This window comes from Lynx canadensis, chromosome B2 (assembly GCF_007474595.2).
Source record: "Lynx canadensis isolate LIC74 chromosome B2, mLynCan4.pri.v2, whole genome shotgun sequence".
Classification (NCBI taxonomy): domain Eukaryota; kingdom Metazoa; phylum Chordata; class Mammalia; order Carnivora; family Felidae; genus Lynx; species Lynx canadensis.
In genome coordinates, this window is record NC_044307.1 from 92,224,027 (window position 1) to 92,242,148 (window position 18,122).

The 18,122-nt window shown below is 34.2% G+C and overlaps 1 protein-coding gene across 1 annotated transcript in view; it reads left to right on the top strand.

The window, feature by feature from the left end:
• GRIK2 (glutamate ionotropic receptor kainate type subunit 2) overlaps positions 1-18,122 on the top strand; it is a 655,189-nt gene that overhangs the window by 275,146 nt on the left and 361,921 nt on the right. Inside the window, exons 4-6 of the mRNA XM_030316033.1 lie at positions 6,859-7,040; positions 13,391-13,444; positions 17,184-17,357. Of these exons, the coding sequence (XP_030171893.1) occupies positions 6,859-7,040; positions 13,391-13,444; positions 17,184-17,357 (410 nt within the window). The remainder of the gene's footprint in view (positions 1-6,858; positions 7,041-13,390; positions 13,445-17,183; positions 17,358-18,122) is intronic.

An 18,122-nucleotide genomic window follows, 5' to 3' on the forward strand; every position in this document is an offset into this window, starting at 1 on the left:
AATTTAAAAAAAAAAAAAAAAAAAAAAAAAAAAAAAAAAAAAAAAAAAAAAAAGAAAGTGCCAGCTGGAGTGTGCATAAATGGCTCCTTCTGGCTTCTCCTTAAAAGCTGAATTGATGGCACCTTCTGAAAAGAGCAGTTCAGACCTCTGTCCCCTGTTAGCTTAAGATAAACCTTGATTTCAGCGACTGTAAAATATCTGAAAGTAGAAAAAGGTTAAAAAAATGTACTCAGTGAAGAAATTAAAGAGAATAGAGTGTAACTCATCTACCAAAATAAAGGGATAATTGCAATGTGGTGCTCTTTTTTGTTAGAAGATTTTCAGGAACCCATCTGTGCAGATTGTTTCTCTTTTATTATCATTACATCAACTAATTACATTAGGGAAAGAGAGGGCATTTTAATTAAAAGATTGTTTTAAGGAGTTATAATTCTACTCTTTCATTAAATAACTTCACTGCATGCCAAATTTGTTAAAGTATGCTCCATTTCTGAAAATTGTTGTTTGAGAATTATTTGTATTAACCACATTTCCAACAAAACAAATTTCATCCTTTTATTTCATCTCAGAGATGGGTTCTTTTTTATTTCTCCATTTTGACCAAAGAATCATAGGAAATTACCACATGTAAACCATCCCAATTATATTAAGAAGCTTACTTTTTTTCCTGTTTTATTTTACACAGCATACATATTTAATATATGATGAATTTGATTAAGGTAATCTTTCCTGAAATTGGAATGTTTTTAGAACATGATAATTTGCAGGGGAATATTGGGGGAAGTAGGAAGATCAATAGAGATCCACAGAGGAAAATGCATACCCAGTATTGTAAGTAGGCATTCCTGCTGTTTAAACCCATTTCCCTTTGGATAAAAACCTCATCCAGGTACATTAAATTGCAGGGATGCCATTAAACAACTCATTAAATAAAGTGGATAAACATCCATTCTTTGGATATTTTGAATCCATCTTCCTTTTTGTCAACTCTCTCTTACTCTTCCAACTTGTCCTAAATAACAAAATCCAGAGATCTGTATGTAATTACCAGATAAAGGGAAGTCATAGGATCTAGAATGGAAAAACAATGTCACAGGATAGAGCCATGAAGACTTAGCAGGCAGGAAAGAAGTCTAAGCACCTGATGCTGGGGATGGTGAAAAGCCAAATTTAAAAATCATGTTTCTACTTTCAGTATTCAAACAACTCTAGATTTCTGTCCTCTGATTGGAATCCTGAACTACTTTTATTCCAAAAAACTGAATGTAAAAAGCTTTACAGACATAACTTCTGTGTTAAAAAAATGTATCTCATGCAGTTCAAGACTGAAAAAAATACAGTTATCGCAATCATTATATTTGCCCGTGAAACAATGTTTTACACATAGTAGATGTGCAGTAAAATATATGCTGAATGAATGAATAAAAGGAACACTTCGCTCTAATATTTAAGTAGGAGATGGTAGTTCCTACTAGCAGCAGTTGTTTTTATTTATTTTTTTATTTATTTTTATTTTAGCTCTTCAATATTATTCCTTAGGGAAGCTAGCAAACTGAAATCTGTTACATTAATGCCAGCAGGGATATATATGTGTGAAGAGAATAAGTAAACATTTATTGCACCTGATGGCTCAAAGGACCATCCACATGAGCTCTTAAGAGACTTGAAAATACTTGCCAGGATTTGTATTTAGGGTGAACTCTGCAAATACTATTTGTGGATTTTTATCCTTCAGAAAATTTCTATTTTTTTAGTCACTTGAGATTTTTCAATTCAAAGCTGTTGGATAAATCTGTAGCCAGCTATGTAGCTTCTTTTTCTTGGGTAATGAGTTAATCTCTTAAAATTTTTATTAAAATTTGATGTTGTTAGGTTTTCAGTCAAAATCAGTGCCAAAATAACTTCCAAGAACAGATTTAAATACCAGCACTTTAAAAAAAAATTACTACAGTCTTCCTAATCTTTGCCAAAATAACAACATTGACAACTGCTACTTTTCGAGAGTCTAATATGTGACAGTTCCTTTTTTGGTGTTTTGTAATTAGTACATATATGATTTTACCCTGCTATGGAGAAGAGGAAAGCAAAGCAGAAAGAGATATGATGTCTTGCACAAAGTCATACAGATCATATATATATATATATATATATATATATATATATATATATTTAAATTTTTTTAATGTTTATTTTTGAGAGAGAGAGAGAGACAGAATGTGAGCAGGGGAGGGGTAGAGAGAGAAGGAGACAAAGAATCCAAAGCAGGCTCCAGGCTCTGAGCTGTCAGCACCAAGCCTGATGCAGGGCTCGAACTCACCAACCGTGAGATCATGACCTGGGCCAAAGTCGGATGCTTAACCGACTGAGCCACCCAGGTGCCGCCAGATTGTGTATTTTTGAACGAAGATTCCAACCAGCACTGAGAGGCTGTTTCTACTATGATAGACTAAATCCCCCAAATTTATATTTGACTTGCATAAAATCTTGTAAGATAAGTAAAGCCAAGGATAGCTTTTTTTTCCTTATTCAGCAAAAGGTGTTATTGGATCATTCTGCATTTATATATTTTATGAGAATAATAGAAAATCCGAGCTAGGAAAAATTTAGAAATAATCCAATTAGTAATTCTTCGACTTTTTGGTTTTTATATCATCTTACATTCTTTTTTTTTTAAATGTTTTATTTATTTTTGAGACAGAGAGAGACAGAGCATGAGCAGGGGAGGGGCAGAGAGAGAAGGAAATACAGAATCTGAAGCAGGCTCCTGAGCCGAAGTCGGACGCTTAACCGACTGAGCCACCCAGGCGCCCCAATCATCTTACATTCTTAAGAATAATTAAAGATCTCTAAAAACATTTGTAAGATTTTTGTAAGTTTCTTTTCTTTTTTTTTTAATTTTTTTTTTCAACGTTTATTTATTTTTGGGACAGAGAGAGACAGAGCATGAACGGGGGAGGGGCAGAGAGAGAGGGAGACACAGAATCGGAAACAGGCTCCAGGCTCTGAGCCATCAGCCCAGAGCCTGACGCGGGGCTCGAACTCACGCACCGCGAGATCGTGACCTGGCTGAAGTCGGACGCTTAACCGACTGCGCCACCCAGGCGCCCCTGTAAGTTTCTTTAATATTTGACTTAGTGGAAGGAAGCTGGGATTTTCATATCTGATTCCTTATTCAATCTGCTGTGACATCATCTGTGTCTCGTAACCTCTACTGGAAGACTCCATTGTCAATGTGGGAGAGAATGAAAGAAAAAAGCTTTAGTATTATTATGTATTATTATTAAAATAGTTGGACCTTAGGGAACACCCCCAAAAGAGTACAGACATGCGTGTACTTTGAAAACTGCTGATCTAGATAAAACTCATTTAATAGACGTAGAAACCAAAGTGTCCCATCAATCTGTTACTGAACTGAAGTCTGATGATGGATTAGGAAGGGACTGATACTTTCCTACAAGGATATTATATGTGATTAGGATGGGCACTAAGCTACACTATGGAAATACATGGAGATGATTTTGAGGGAGTCTATTTTTACCTCTCTCCTGCTTCTACTAATGGTAAAATAATCTGCCCCCACCTCCCTAGTAGAACTGTCCTTGCCTGGGTCATCAGTTATCTTCTAGTTAAATTTAATAAACACTTTCTTAAAGTGTTTACTATTATTTCTTTGTTACTAGCAACCCTTGACATGGATGATCACTCCCCTTCTTTTGAACCCTCAGTTGACCTGATCCTCCCATGATCTCATGCTCAGTGGAAGCACTCTCTCCCCCTAGTTGTCCAAGCCAGAAATCTGGAAAACTTCCCTGACTCCGTGCTCTCCCTCACCAAGTACTCTCAGTATTTTTTTAAAAATCTCTTTCTGGTCCATCCACTTCTTTCTCCATCTTGCCCTGTACACACATCTTTGCATTTTCTAGCCTGCATTATTCCAACTGTCTTCCAACTCTTTCTTCCTCCAGTTTTAGCTCTTTTGATCTGTCATCCATACTGAAAATTTGAGTGGTTCTTTTGAAATGCGGATTCCAAGTGGGCACTTTCCACCACCTTTAAGACCTCAACTCTAAAGTAATTTACATGGGCTTCTTAGGCAGCCTCATGCCCCCTTAAATTAAACTTTCATCACTTCTTCCTTGCTTCTTAAGATTCTTTGCTCATGCTCTCTCACTCCCCTGCCAGTATAAAAACTGTTTTGTTCTGTTTTTTCTTCTATCTATTCCTTCCACTCTTACTCTTTTTAGTCAGGTAGTAACTTAGATGTCACCCTCTTGGAGTAATTTCTGTAAGCACTCTCATCCCGAGTTAGAGGATTCTGCTATATATTCTTCTTCAATAATTGCACTTTCCCCATCAAAGTATTATTTGCCACTTTTTATTTATAATTGCCTGCTTAATGACCTTTACCTGTCCCCCACCCCTCATACATTTTTAACATGGTATGGGTAGGAGATTTGTCTATTTTATTTTTTATTGTACTGCCAATATCTAAAACAATGCTTGACCTATAGTAAGAATTGAACAAATTTAACAAAATTGTTTGATGCAAGAGTAAATGAATGATGTCTTCTTTTCTTTCTCTCATTCCTACAGTCAGTTGTATATACAGATTTCTGATTCACTTTTCCTAATGAAGTTGGAATTCATTCTTTGAACTATTTTATTGTTTTATGATGCTAGCTAATATAATATAGTTATTATCCTATCATATCATTATGCCAAAGTGTTTCAAAGAGTGACTCACATATGACACTGAAATAAGACTTATGTTTGGAAATTGGTCTTACTTTTTGATGACCAGGAAAATCACCTGGGAGGATTGTTAAAAATGTACATGCCTGAGTCCTATCCTCTAAAGGTTCTGATTCAGCTTTTATATTATAACCAGCTTCATAGATTACTGTCATACCTTCCAAAGTATGGGAGCCATTGCCTTACTACAATTATACTTTGGTTTATTTATAAAAGTAGTTAATGCTACTACCCTTTAACAATTTGTTAACAATTTGTTCTAATTTAGTTGCAGAGCACTCCTGTGTGCAAACAAACATATAGCCTTTTATACATGTTCTGGAGGATTTTGTAAGCCCAATGTTACACTACTACAATTAAGCAGGTGTTAGAAATTCAAATATTTGTTTTTACCTTTGTTTAACCCAAGTTTATATCTTTACTCATTATATGTACATTAATTCTCTGGACTGAATTGTATTATGTTTAATGAGTACATTGAATATAAATTAGCTATGTAATACTTATTTTAATATAGCTAGTACATCTAAATTTATAAAACAAAATAAGGTAATTGTAGTATATTGTGTAATTTATGCAACAATTATTTGTAGAATTTTAAATGGCAGAATTCTCATAACTTACAATGAAGTAAATTTTATGGCACAATATTTTAAAAGCAAGAGATACTAGGTATATTTGTAAATTTACATATCTTTACATTGTATGTCTCACTCGAGAATGAAAATACTGAAAACTAGTTATGTTAATTTTATTAACTATGTTACAACATATTTAAAATGTGTATAGCATTACATGTATAAGACCTATTCATTTAAAAATTGAATGAAGAAGATTCCTAGAATTAGATTTTACTCCCTGTATCATGTGTTATTTTAATACACAGATTGTTTTTACTCACAATAAGATATATTTTTATTCCTGTTATTCCAATTTCTAAATAGGGTAAAATCACACACACACACATACTCACATATATTGTTTGCAATACTAATATTTATGAAGGTAGTTCTTCAGGGAGATAGAAATGGAGAAAAATATAGAGATGAAACGGGAAAAAAAAGGTAAATAAGAAAGAAGAGTAGTAGGAGGAGACGAGGAGATTGCTTCATATCATTCCAAGATAGAATAGAAGTAGACGATCCTTTTTTCTTATCACACTTTTTAATATGTTGAGTCTTTTATATGAGTTCTTGAAGAGGTTTCATTGCTTGAAGTTTGTATGAAAAAATAAATTTGATGGTATGTCTCTATTATTTAAAAATGCCTACCAGTTCTATGACCTATTGAACATGTATCTATTAATTTGATATACTCTGAAACATAATCAGGAGCTATTTCTCTAGGAAAATATTTGCTTTACTAATACCATGTGTGGTTATATTTATTTCTGGAGTTAATGTTCTATCTAACAAACAATACAAAAAATGTTTTATTTCTTTAAGTAATTTAATAATGGTCGAGGCTACTACTTAGAGTCTATTTTATTAAAGTTACTTTACTTTTACATATATACCAAATTACTAGACAATTAGTTGTAAACAAAAACAAAAAAGTAACTCTAGTTTCTAACACTGGAGAATAATAACATAAATTATGTCCACTATAAAATACAGTGTTAAGTGGACAAACTGGAACAATAGTCACCAACTTAGAACAACCTTTAAGACATAGTCACAAACTACTATTAATGTAAAATGCAAAACAAAACAAAATAAAACTCTATGTGTATCTGTGGAAATGCAGAGAAAATGTGTGGAGGAATAATATTTGTAAGCTGTTAACTGTGACAAACTTGTAGGAGCAGAATTGGGGTACAAAGGGAGACAGACTGTTTTGTTCTATATCCTTTTATTTATTTAAATTATTTTCATCAACTTATGTATATCTTTCATAATTTGAAAAATACCTTAAAGAATTTGAAAAATGATCATTCTAACAAAACGAATGGGATCTGGAGTTAGGAAGTAGGAATTTCAGTGGTCCCACCATGAATGCACATATACATGGTCAAGGAAATCAGGCATTGTAGTGAGTATGTTCTGTGATTTTATGACCTACTCTGTTTTTTCTCTAATCTTCTTTTCCTCCCCTTTTTCATTAAAGGTCTCATTCGTTTGCAGGAGCTCATCAAAGCTCCATCACGGTACAATCTTCGGCTTAAAATCCGTCAACTACCTGCCGATACAAAGGATGCAAAACCCTTACTAAAGGAAATGAAAAGAGGCAAAGAGTTCCATGTAATCTTTGACTGTAGCCATGAAATGGCAGCAGGCATTTTGAAACAGGTAATCTTTAATTTACTTAAATTCTTGGTTTCTTTATTGAATTTGCATTTAAAGCATGGCCTTTTTTTTTTAAGCAAAGTGTTATTGTCACATAGTTAAAATGAGCCATAGAAGTCACCTTGATGTAATTTTCTGATAGAAAAATCTGACATTTGCTTTTAATTAATTGTCTTTAAGAAAAAGTAATGTAAATACTGATGATCTTCAAAACACATTGTTTGAAGTTCTGAGGTTTTTTCAAATGGCTACAATGCTGTTTGTTAATGTGAATGCTGGTTATTATGATAGATATTTGTTTGTACTGAAAGGAAGGAATAAACTGACAGTCAATGATTGAGCAGCTCAACCGTTAAAATCAACCAGTTGAAAAAAGAGAAAAAAAGATTTGCTATTTAGCTGGCATCTTCTAGGAGATCCCTTGCACATCACTTATTTAATCAGCACAATGACCACATGAAGTAGAGACTATATCCACCTCACAGATGAAGAAACTGAGTCTTGGAAAGATTGAATAACTTTCTTAGCGCCCACCAGCAAGGAACTAACAGAGGGATTAATATCTCACCTAGTGATGTTAAGTATTCATTCCAGAATAAAGCATTGCTAACTCAAAAGTTAATACTAAAATCAATCAAACGAAATAATTTACAGCAGTAAAACCTTTTAGTGTTACTTTTGTACTATTCCAACCTAACAGTATACTGGAAAACAGCAATTATTATTCTCCCCTATATTACAGACAAGAAAAGAGACTGATGTTGGGCATTAAATGGCTGGTATGAGCCCATATATTTACTATGTAGTAAAGTCTAGATTTGGATTCAAGTCTTTGTACTTTGTTTTTTAAGCTCTTATAAAGACACTGGCTGATATCACAGTGGCTTGGGATTAGTCAACTGTCCTGAAACCTCTCATGTATAAGATAAAATATCACTATTGGAGAGTTATGCAGATTCAGATGTCAAATTTTATCCCATAAAATATAACTATCAATTGTAAATGCCTGTTATAACATGGTTAGTTTATTAAGCAGATGGTTGTCCAATCTTCCAATATGAATGTTGGTTTCACTGCAATAAAATATTTAATTGGATTTGGAAAATTGCTCTAGTGTTATATTTGGGTAGTAAAGCATATGAGATTTGGGTGTGTCTTTGCTTGTTGTTGTTTTTTGTTTTGTTTTGTTTTTGGTAGTGAGTAATCAGTGAAATGCAGAGTAGGAATTTGTTTTTCATGTAATACCAAAGACAATTCTTGACCACATTTAGAATATACAGGCTTGGAAAGGAGACCTTTCCTTTATGCCCAGAGTGAGTAGTATTTTATGATTTGTCAGTGACAGCGCTTTGGTTGGCTTTCTCTAGGCTTCCAGCAAGTACATAAATGATCAGTTGTCTTGTCTCTAGAGTAACTAACTGACTTATTTTGCTATCAACTTTAATAATAGAATTGCCATTCTGCCTTCTATTTGATATATCCATTATAATTGGTTTCTTATATGTAACCTGCTCTGTTTGTAAAATAAAAACAGAATTAAGATAATATTTAAAATATATATAGCAGAAAAGGTTACATAATTTTAGCAAGATTAGTAGAATCTTTGCAAGACTAGTAGAAAAGTCACAGCACAGGTAAAATGATTATATGAGACTTAAAATGAAATCAGAGTAACATTATTACACAGAATGTGTATGTTCAGAATCTGTAACACTAACAGACCACATGTATGATGTTTGTTTTTTATCTTACCTTGTCCTAGAGAGCATTTGTTCCACATTTGGATATCAGTTATTCTAGAAATGAATTCAAGAAGAAAGCAAATAGCTTCCTTATAAATGAAGCAACACATTTAATAGGACTCTATTTCATGATTTATAAAATTTTTTGGAGATTTCTCAACATTGGTTAAAGACAGAAGTCTGAAGAAATGGTATAGGAGTTGGAGAGCAGGCATAGATGGGCTGTCCTTGTGTGGCTTAATCTAAGAACCACTAATAGGAGTATCCAGAAATATGGATAGGTTTATCAAGTTAGCCCTATTTGTTTCATTGTTTTATTTATTTTAACTAAGTGAGCCTTTCTTAAATATTGGGCAAAAGTGAACTTGAAGTTTTCTTCCCTGAATGCTTTAAAAGGGACTGAAGCTTGAAGCTGGCTATTTGAGTGCAGTAATTGGCATACGTGCCTTAATAACAAAAGATTCCACCTCCACCCAAATTTGTCAAAGAGAATCCCCTATGGCAGGGCGGAAGATGATCTGCATTTAAGCCTCACAAGGTCATTCTATTATAGAGAAAAAGTATTAATCAAGACCTTGAAAGTCTAGATTAGAGACTGTGAAAATTTTTAGGCTGGAAAAATGTGAAAGCAGATGCAAATAAACTTCCACGGCATCAAGAAGTAAAATTAAATTAAATTTTAAGAAATATGTCTAAAGCCCACCTCTTTAATTGTTAACTTTGAGTGATGTAACTTCTGGATACAACCTGAAGGATAAACCGATTGCATATTATATGCCTAGAAGTGTTAATTTGTCAAATGGCATTGTTAACACTATTCTAGTTAAATGTTGGAGATTTCTAATAATATTTTGATTTTGGAAAATCTGTGGCATTTGTTTCCAGGAAGGATAATACAGTACAACCAATTTTTCTATTGTGGCCACTCTCATTTATTTATACATAAAGATATATTAATTTTATTCTTATTAATGTGGTTTGAACGGTCCATCCAGTTCATTAAAAAATAGTGGCAAGGGCGCCTGGGTGGCTCAGTTGGTTGAGCATCTGACTTCAGCTCGGGTCATGATCTCACAGTTCATGAGTTCAAACCCTACATCTCTCTCTCCGCTGTCAGTGCAGAGCCCACTTCAGATCTTCTGTTTCCCCCCACTCCACCTCTCCCTGTCCCTCCCGGCTTGTTCTCTCTTCCTCTTTCTCTCTCTCAAAAATAAATAAACATTGAAAAAATAATGAAAAAAGAGAAAACACATTGGCAAGATGTAAGTGTTATAATTTAAAAAACATCCAGAACAAGTTTGTGGTGTCTAAATGTGGTATCTCTCCCGATTGAATGGGGGCTCCAAATGTGGGGCCATGGGTGGAAGCCAGTGGTGCAGGCAGTGAAAAGAATTCACCTGAAGCAGAACAAAAGAGATAGAAGTTTATTCAATATACCACGAGGAAGTGGGAGGCAGGACAGCAAAGGAGAGGCTGTCTGGCAAGAGGAAATAGGTGGGGGCTGTCTGTAAAGAGGGAAGGTGAGGAGGTATGGCTACCTGGAATTTTCCTTTTTGGAACCTGTGCCTAGTTGTAAGTAGCCTGTTGGTTAGTTAGAGACTGTGGATATTTTGAGGCGGATTGCCTGAAAAGCCTATCTGTATCAGCCGGGTGGTCGCTGTGAGCCCCTTTGCCTCGATCAAGTTTCCATTCCTCAAGCCTGTTGTCTAAAAGTGGCCTCATAAAGTTCTTTTTTTAATTCCACTGGAAATTATTAACTTATCTTTCAAGAGAGATACGCTGTTGTCCTTTTTTTTTTTTTTTTTTTTTTTTTTTTGGTTAATGTTACAGTGTAGGTACTCAATCAAAAATAACTAACCTTCTCTATTTAGATCACACATCATAGTCCATAATTGATTCTTATTTTCAGAATCAAAGGCTGAAGGAAGGTCAATGAAAGGCATAAACAGTCCTCAGTCATCCCCTACAGATTTCTTCTCACAGTGATGAAGGAAGCTGTGGCTGGTTCAGAATACCCATGTCAGAAGCAAACCACTCTCCCCGCCATCATCTCCTTAATCCCTTCCATCCCTACCTACAAAACACAATTTTCAATACTGGCTTGAGATGAGGTTTTCAAAATATCAAGGTGAAAACAGGCAAACAGTTTAGATTACATAGATCCTACAATGGACCTACATTCTTTGGGAACATAAAATATACCATTTTATAAAATGCCTTGTATCCAAAATCCAAGAATTAGAGACCTAGAGTTCATGTTTACTCACTATCTTAGTTTTTTTGGCCAATTTATTCATTGTTATTATTTTGTACTTTCCTCACTTATAAAATAAGTATAATAATAGGACCTACCTCATAAGGTTTTTAATGAGGCTATCAGGAAGCAAGAATTTCTCCCCCTTCAGGGGTCCTTCTAGCTGGACTAAGAATCAAATTGACATGAGAGAGATTAACAGGAGAGAAGCAAATTTAATACAGGGAATCCACACAGATGTGGAAATTCCAAAATAAGTTGGACAAAATGAGATATATAGATTATGCTGAACTAAGGAGAAGGGGGACTTTTGAGGAAAAGGATGCAATTCACAGGGCAGTAAGAAGAGCAGATGTTTGATAATTAGATGTTTGTCTATCACTCATATAATATTTATCTCTGATAATAACCCTTATTCTAGGAAAGAGTCCCAATTTAGATTTTTCTATGTTGTTAAAGAAGGGGCAAAAGTTTCTCTTGTGTCTGCAGGGTTTCATTTGCCTTCAGCTGAAAATAATCTTCACGCCAAAGTGGCCCATCTTGAGTCTGCTTGCTTTCAGCCTCTACAAGACTTAAATTGATTAAAATGTGCAATGTCCTTAGAAGAGTGCCTAACACATTTTGGGCATTATATGCTATTTATAGTTGTACATCTGAAGCACTGTTTCTTTCAATTATCTTTATCCATTTTTCTGTACCTGTTGAGTTGATAAGTAAAAGCTATAGACAAGGATAATGTTGAGCTGTCATTATATAGTTCTGGAGTTGAGAAATCTTTTGTGCATATCCATCAGGAATAGTGAATACCTTCTATGAAGATAATTTTATAAACCTTTAGTAAGATACATTTTCTCTTACTTTGATTAAGATTCACACTTCATCAGAGCATTATTGGTTCATACAGTCTTTATTCATTCAGGAAATATTATTTGATAATTTGGTTCCTAAGTATTGTACACCTAGTTCCATTATGTGTGTGTGGTTGAGCAGGGGGGAGTTCACAAATGATGACCAAATATGTATTCTTATTATAAATCACAATATCACATATCTAAAGTCCTTTCCTTTGCTCAGTTTTTGATGCAGCCTTTCATTAACAAATGTTTCTCCCTTTTAAAAAAGTGTATTTTGTATGTTCCAAATTTTTCACAAAATCTATTCTTTCTTAACTGAATAGCTTACTTCTAATATACAAATTTCATTTTAACTAACTAGTTAACACCTATCTATAAGCATAGAATACCCAGGGTGTAACTGAGACAGCTACTCAGCAAATGAATTTGTGCCGTTAGTATTTTATGGAAAGTATTACATGCACCTGAGGATACTTGTTTCTAAGAGCTCTTTATTCAACTCAAAAATGCATCATTTTTCAATTACATTCACCAACTACTGTTCATTGATAAACAGCTATTTCAAAAAGTGTTCTCCTTTTCAAAGGAGAAATTGACATGTCTGAAAGTTCTAACCCAAAGTCCTTATTTTAAGATTGATAATCTAAAATTGACAAGGACTGGGGCACCTGGGTGGCTGAGTCAGTTGAGCATCTCACTTCGGTTCATGATCTCATAGCTCCTGGGTTTGAGCCCCGCATCAGGCTCTGTGCTGACCGCTTGCTCAGAGCCTGGAGCCTGCTTCAGATTCTGTGTCTCCTTTGCTCTCTGCCCCTCCCCCGCTCACACTTTGTCTCACTCTGTTTCTCAAAAATAAATAAATGTTAAATAAATAAATAAATAAATAAATAAATAAATAAATAAATAAAATTGACAAGGACCACAGAAGTATGAAATGAAATAGTAATTTGCAACTGGTCTGTTAGTAAAAGTAAAAAAAAAACAAAAAAACAAAACATTTTTTTATCTGTACTTTTTGAAGAATAGTGGTGATTTACAGTTGCTTCATTAATGCTAAGGAAAGTCTCCAAAGTACTTTAAAAATCATATTAGCATTGCCTTTGCCACAATTTTTTTCCTAATTGAGTAATAGTGTTCATCAAAATAAAATTGTGTTCCTCCTTAGGATATTTGTAGTGGAGACATTACAAATATAATGAACTAAAATGTGCTAATTTCAGGTTTGTTTCAAATTTAATGTCTCCTTTAATATGTAAAGCCATAAGCTTTACAAATGCAAACTTTTAGCTAATAGCTTTCTATGGAGAGAACTGGTTCGGAAATTCCTTCAGTAACCACTAATCTTCCTTAACTATGGAGGAAAGATTTAGGTTGATCCAGTTTTAATGTAACCTGAATATTATAGCCTAATTCTTCATTGTACCCTACTATTTTGTTCTCCTATTGACATATTTCATATGATGTATACCTTCAATATTAATATTTTTATTTTTTACTTCGTAGGCATTAGCTATGGGAATGATGACAGAATACTATCATTATATCTTTACCACTCTGGTAAGTAATTTATTAAAGCATAAAGATAATGCTGTAAATTTTATTGCTACGACTTTTCAGGATGGAAAATGGGTTTTTGAGTGAGAAGTAATGACTGGCACTTTTGTAGCTTATTTTTTTTTTGATAAAACACAGGAGGAATGAATCATCACTGGGAACAAATAATTCTTGGTGGGAAGCTGATGATTTTTTTTTTAAATTTTTTTTTCAACGTTTATTTATTTTTGGGACACAGAGAGACAGAGCATGAACGGGGGAGGGGCAGAGAGAGGGGGAGACACAGAATCGGAAACAGGCTCAAGGCTCTGAGCCATCAGCCCAGAGCCCGACGTGGGGCTCGAACTCACGGACCGCGAGATCGTGACCTGGCTGAAGTCGGACGCTTAACCGACTGCGCCACCCAGGCGCCTCTGATTTTGAAATAATTTTATTTCAGATATCAATTCAAAATATTATATCTTATTTATATATTGCTTTAGAGGACTTCTAGAACATTATAGATTTCAAAATTAATTTGCTAAGAAATCAGTATTTTAGAAAAGCACAAATTTTTATGTTGTTATCTCAGTTCTATTTACTTTACAAAAACCAGATTTATTGAAACACGTTTTGGTAGATTAAATTTTCGGTCCTGTTTATGCCTATTTTTAGTTGGATTTTTTAAAGTCAATATGATTTAAGTTGCAATTATCAAATTGAATGTTACCTTCATATTATGTTTTTACACACCCACCACACAGTTCTTCCTTACTATGCATGAAACTCTGACCTCACTCTTTTATCAAATCTACTTACTCTTGGTTCTATATCTTTATTAATATGTTATCCTGATTTTCCTTCCTCTGTGAAATGACTGTCTGTGTCACTAATTCTTTCCTGCTGTAGGGGTGGAAAATTTGTCCTCCTTCCCTTCTAGGTTCTTTGCCTGGTCTAATAATTAAATTGACATAAAACAGATTAACAGGAGAAAAAAAACAAATTTAATTTCATACATCAGGAGCCCCAAAGATATGAGACTCAAGGTCAGGTCAGGTAATTGAACTAAGGAATGGGATGAGAGCCTGGGGCTTCAAATGGGAGGAAGGTAATTCACAGACTGATAGAAAGAGCAGATACTTGGTAATTAGAAGTTTACCCTGCTATACAGATAGATCTTTCAGATAAAAAAAAAAAAGTTATTTCTATTAATAGTTTTTTTTTCTTTTTTTTTTTTTTTTTCTGGTACAGAACCACTGTGTAAATTGTTTAAGATAGTTAAAACAGACATAAAAGTTTTCCTGAATCTACTGGGTCTTGGTTGCCTTCAGACCACAGTAATCCACATGCAAAGTGGCATATTTGGGGGTGGCATATTCTATTCTCCTTTATTGCCTATCACCAAAATTTGAGAGTATCTCCAAGTTTGAGACTTTATCCTATTTTCCTTTTTCCTCTTTAATTATTTTCTTCAGAACTAGTATGCATGTAAGAACTTCAATTATTACCTTTGATGAAATGCAATCTCAGTGTCCATTTGTAAGAGTCCTGAATTGTATTTTGCTACATTACAGAACAAGTCTGTTGTCACATTAAGATAATCTCAAATAATTTAAACCTTAATGTATTGTTCTCTAAATTGACACCCCTTCTGACTGCCTTCAAAGCTTCCATTGTCTGAATCCTATATCACCAACAAAGTTCTACTGTTTTTTCCTCCATACTCTCTCTAGTTTGTGTCTCCATTCCCACAATGACCAGGTTAACCAATGCTTTCTGTTAACTCAAAAGTCTTCAATTTGGTCTCCTTGGTTTTAGGACTCTTGAAGCTATCAGACCAAATTACTAAAGTGTAGTTGATCACAATAGCTTCCTATAAAAACAACTCTCCTCCAATAGAGCTTCTTCACACAGTAGTTTGTATTTTACTTGCAAATACTATGGTTAACTGTGCTGTATCTCTGTGTTACTTCCCACCAGGCTATTTTTTGCAGCCTGTAAGAAACTTAATGATAGGCTGCAGGAGAGGGATTGGAAGGCTTTACTCATTAGCAAATTTTATTTCAATGCAGTTACAACTAAGTTCCACCATAATCATAAGATTTTAGAGGAATCAAAAGTATCCCTTAATAAGGAAAAATAAATTAAAAAAAAAAAGAAAAACACATTTAGGATTATAGAAGTCATTAGCCTATAATTGAAGGTCATTTTTTAATTTAATTTTAATCTAACATTCCTATTTTCTGTTGTTGCTATTTTCCTTCATGAATTCTGTTTTATAGAAAAACTGATCTAGATCAGTCTCCTGAATAGGTTTTATGTTTTCTAATTTTTGTGCCTTTACTGACACTTTGAATGACATCTGTTTTCCTTTTGCCTACCAAGAGCCTGGCCATTCTTTAATGGCAGCTTAGATCCCATCTGTTCTATGAAGTTATTTTTGACTATAAAAATGGAAAGTTACCCATCTTTCTTCTGACTCCTTGCACTTATCACTTCTACTCTTTTGCCCCTGTGTGTGTGTGTGTGTGTGTGTGTGTGTGTGCGTGCGTGCGTCCTTGGCTAGATTGCAAATATTGAAAAATAAAAACCTAAAAATCCCTTATATTTTTCACAGCACAGAGCACAGTTCAGACCAATATCAGCTGCTCTACACTAAATTTTAATCCTATTTTGTGGCCTATGTTAGCTGTATGCATCCAGGACAAGCTGCCTATAGGACCAATGGCATTACTCTTACCCTGGTTCCCAATATTGTCTGTAAGATCTAAGGATTAACTAATGCCAGCTTGAAAGAGGGCAGAGGTCCCATATGCTGCATGTTCTTATGGTGACATCCAGCTTTTCTGGATGCTTTGGCCCCTCTCTCCTGGGAAAATGAAATGGCAAAGCCAGAACATTCACTACCATCTGGAAATGGCAGCCAAATCTAAAGTGTTCCTTACGGTGAACTTGTTGGGTAGAGTATAAAACAAAGGAACTGCCAGGGTTCCACAACCAAAAAGGCCAGTTTTGTTAACTTTTTCTCTCAGCTTTAATGTAATTTTTGTTAGAAGCCATATATCATGAACTGTTTCTTAAAAAACAAATAAACAAAAAACAAAAACAAAAAAAGTGCCAGTCACCAGTCAAGGAAGAAGAGCATAGAAAAAAAAAATCGAGTCAGTTAAAAATAAAATGTTTGGGGTGCCTGGGTGGCGCAGTCGGTTAAGCGTCTGACTTCAGCCAGGTCACGATCTCGCGGGCCGTGAGTTCGAGCCCCGCGTCGGGCTCTGGGCTGATGGCTCAGAGCCTGGAGCCTGTTTCCGATTCTGTGTCTCCCTCTCTCTCTGCGCCTCCTCCATTCATGCTCTGTCTCTCTCTGTCCCAAAAATAAATAAACGTTGAAAAAAAATTAAAAAAAAATAAATTAAAAAAATAAAATAAAATAAAATGTTTATGCATAAAATTTAAGGGCAATCTATCCTTAACGTGGAGAAGGAAGCTTATGCAAATCTTAAATGCAGGTTTTAGAAAAGCCTGTTGTTTCACTGGTGGAATTAGAATATGATATATACATACATATTTATCTAGAATATATACATTTGCATTGACTAAGCATGAAAATAACCTATTTGAATCTCGGTGATTTGTGATGGTTAACATCATTTGAGAAACAATCATGTTAGCTATTCTAAGGGAAGTAAAAATAATTGACTATTTTAATTATACATGTTTGTGAATATACTCTGTTGATAATAACACAAAGAAATTTGTCTTTCAGGACCTCTTTGCTCTTGATGTAGAGCCCTACCGATACAGTGGTGTTAACATGACAGGGTTCAGAATATTAAATACAGAAAATACACAAGTCTCCTCCATCATTGAAAAGTGGTCAATGGAACGGTTGCAGGCACCTCCGAAACCCGATTCAGGTTTGCTGGATGGATTTATGACGGTATGAATTCCCACTTAAAGATCAGTTTGTGTGTTTTAAGTGATATTGTATAAATCTTTAAATCTTCTGCATACAAACTTGGGTTTAATTGTTTGACATCAAAGGCATGATATCCGAGCTACTATTGCAAATAATTCTATTATGATTTTCTAAATTAATTTTATATGGTAAATTTGTACATATATACAAGTGTCTAAAAAGACATTACAACTATAGTTAGAATACCTGCAATGTAGAGATATCTCTAAGATTAATGGGTGCCATATATAGGATAAATTAGAGACTGAGAAGAAGATGTTAACCTAATAGTTATCCTTTGATCTTAACTACCCATACATGATTATTCTTCATCCTGTTGGTTTCTGATATCATATAGATGACCTACATCACACAAAAAATATCCTTTGAGTTATTCACTCTTTATGGCTCAAGACCAACCAATAATCACACTTATCATTTTCAAGTTCTTGATTACACCTAGAAACTGGATTTATACATAAACTGTAAAGAAGGGTACATTCTTCTAGAAGTTTACCTATTTATACCACTGCTGTCAGTGAAAATCTAAGGCAAGGCACAAATATAATTTAACATTTTCTGATAGCTATGTTAAAAAAACACAAAAAAAACCCAAGTAAAAATCATTGTTATTAATTTATGTCATTTAACTGATTGTATTAAAAATACTATTATTTGAACAGGTAATCAGTATAAAAATTATGGCAGATGTTTTTCATTTTCTTTTTGCTACTAAGTCTTTGAAAA